The 2474-nt window shown below is 32.7% G+C and overlaps 1 protein-coding gene across 1 annotated transcript; it reads right to left on the bottom strand.

Moving 5' to 3' along the window:
- Positions 1 to 327: 327 nt before the first annotated feature.
- On the bottom strand, positions 328 to 1325 carry LOC131023194 (chaperone protein dnaJ 20, chloroplastic-like). The gene is made up of 2 exons (XM_057952739.1): positions 828 to 1325; positions 328 to 579 (listed from the first exon to the last, which is right to left on the bottom strand). The coding sequence occupies exons 1-2, from the start codon at positions 1251 to 1253 to the stop codon at positions 472 to 474; spliced, it is 534 nt and encodes a 177-aa protein (XP_057808722.1). The 5' UTR covers positions 1254 to 1325; the 3' UTR covers positions 328 to 471.
- Positions 1326 to 2474: the final 1149 nt, after the last annotated feature.

Genomic DNA, 2474 nt, shown 5'->3' with positions numbered 1-2474 from the left:
AGCGAAGAGTCAATTGGGTGGATGATCTCTTACACAATAAAAATTACTGAAACATTGCACATAAAAATTATTATCCTTGTAGTGAAATAACAATCAAATTGCATCACTTGAGATTTTTTAAATCGATCGATAATCATTGTAAATTGTTACGGCTGCTAGCTATAATCTTATTTACTTGACTAATTAAGTCGACTTGCTTTCCTTTATACTGTTGGCGACAATCACTCACCAAATTATTTTATTAAAAACATATGCAGAATAGTCATAAAGACAACGAAAATTGCTAGAATAGGAAAAGACCTTTTTCTAAAGTAACAAAAAAACAGCTAATAAAATTACGCCGTTGTATATACATTCATACTTTCTTTTTTGAATGAACGTGTATATGTTCATACAATCATACTTGAGATTCATATCTTTTTACATAATCTATGGCTAATTACATTTTATGTATATATATATTAAGAATAATTAGTAGCTTCGCATTCGAGAACCCCACGACGACCTATCCCTACAATCGCGTCGCTGCAGTTCGTCCAATTGCGACAGCCAGCTGCTTCTCCACTCCTCCTTTTCGTCCTGCCAAACAAAAGCACAAACAAAAATTTAGTAAACATAGTATATTGAAGAGTACGAGGAAATAATATGTCGAAATCACTATGATTAGAACAAATTAAATATTTTTAATTGATGCGAGATTTTTGTTGCACGACCAACAATTATCAAAAAAAATACGAGTGAGGTAAAAAAATAAAAATAAAGATCACCTTATATTTAGATTTTAATTTTGTTTATTGAATTTGAAGAAAAAGGTGAGTGAGGTGTACCTGATGTTTCCTATAAGAAGTCGAAAAACCGGCGCCGAAAGCCAAGTCTCTGTCGTAGAGAGCTCTGGTTTGCGGGTTGGATAAGGTTTCGTAGGCCTCATGTACCATAATAAACCTCCTCGTATACTCGTCCACTCGGTCCGGTGGGGAAACGTCGGGATGGTACTTTCTAGCCATCTGTTTGTACGCCTTTTTTATGTCGGAATAGCTGCCCACGTCCTCTGCAATTCCCAGCAGTTCGTACAGTGTCTCCTTGGTTCGGGCAGGGGCGTATGAGGCTGAGATTCGGGCCGTGGCGCGGGCCTTCGATGGCTTTCTTGACTTGATAATTAGCTGGGAACTGAAGGACATAATTTGGGGTGATTGTTTGGGAATTGACTCAACATGGAGTGTTGGATGGCAGCTCGAGATGATTTTCGAACTCATTTTTTCTATTTCTTTTTTGTGTGTGTTGATTTTTGCTACTCTTTTCTGGTTTGGTGCGTGTGATTTGGTGGCTTTGGGGAAGCTTTTATAGGAAGATAGAGAGAGTTGCGCGGTGGGTTAGGGCCGGGCCCACATTAATGATTACTGTTTTTTAATTTAGATTATTGAGCTTTAAATACATCAATTTTTATGGTTTTTTAGTTTTGCACATTAATTTTTTAAATGTTACTATAATTTTATCATAATTACAAAATTCAGAATAAAACTGATGCAATTGAAACAATACTGTTTTAGTTGTGAAAATTAATTAATTGCAACGTTAATTTTAAGTTTTATGAAAATATTAATCGTAATAAAATTACAATGATTACTGGAGTAATATTTATATCAGTTTTAAAGAAGATGTTCAAAATTAAAAATTCGACAAAAATCAATGTATTTTAAAAATGTGTATTAACTCGGACATCACTTAAACTTTCTAATTCTGTATGCCCGGCCGGTTGTATATATTTCCATTATTCATTATGTCTAATTAATTAATGCAACTATGGGAAATGTTTTTTCTTTATCTCATCCACTTGTTTTGTAGCACACGTCATTTCTATTTCTAGATGTAGTTGCGTTTATTCACCAAATTACGTTTCCTATTGAGTGCCAATTTGATTGGTGAATATAGGTGATTTTAGATGCTGTATTTGGCCAAGTCCCACAATTTGTTAATTCTAAAACTGAAGTAAGCAAACGCTTATGGTATACAAGAGCTACATGATGAATTATTCAAAATAAAATAAAATTCAGGCAATGAATTATTCAAATTTAAACAACCGTCAAATACATATAAAGTTGGATTTGATGATCCCAAACTGAGCAGCTAATTCAATTGGTCGGTGATTGAAGCCACCATCAATTTTCAGCGCATTTCTAATAACGTTTGTGTGTTTGTGCACCTGTTTTATATTATATTTAAAAATGAAAAAAATGATGATGCCCACAAACATGATCGAGTAATCAGTAGCAAATTCAGAATTGTTAAATTAGGGGTGCGATGAATAATTGTATGATCATAAAAATGTAAAAAATATTTAATGATAAAAATAAATATAGCTAAATATTATTTAATTTCGAAATTTAGGGTTTTTTTAAAAACCAATTTAGTTTTTTTTTTTTTTGAGGAATTTAGGGTTTGTTTTTATGTTGGCCTTATATTTTTCTTTGAGATTA

Source organism: Salvia miltiorrhiza, chromosome 1 (genome assembly GCF_028751815.1).
Source record: "Salvia miltiorrhiza cultivar Shanhuang (shh) chromosome 1, IMPLAD_Smil_shh, whole genome shotgun sequence".
Taxonomy (NCBI): domain Eukaryota; kingdom Viridiplantae; phylum Streptophyta; class Magnoliopsida; order Lamiales; family Lamiaceae; genus Salvia; species Salvia miltiorrhiza.
This window is presented reverse-complemented; position numbering and strand designations above follow the sequence as displayed.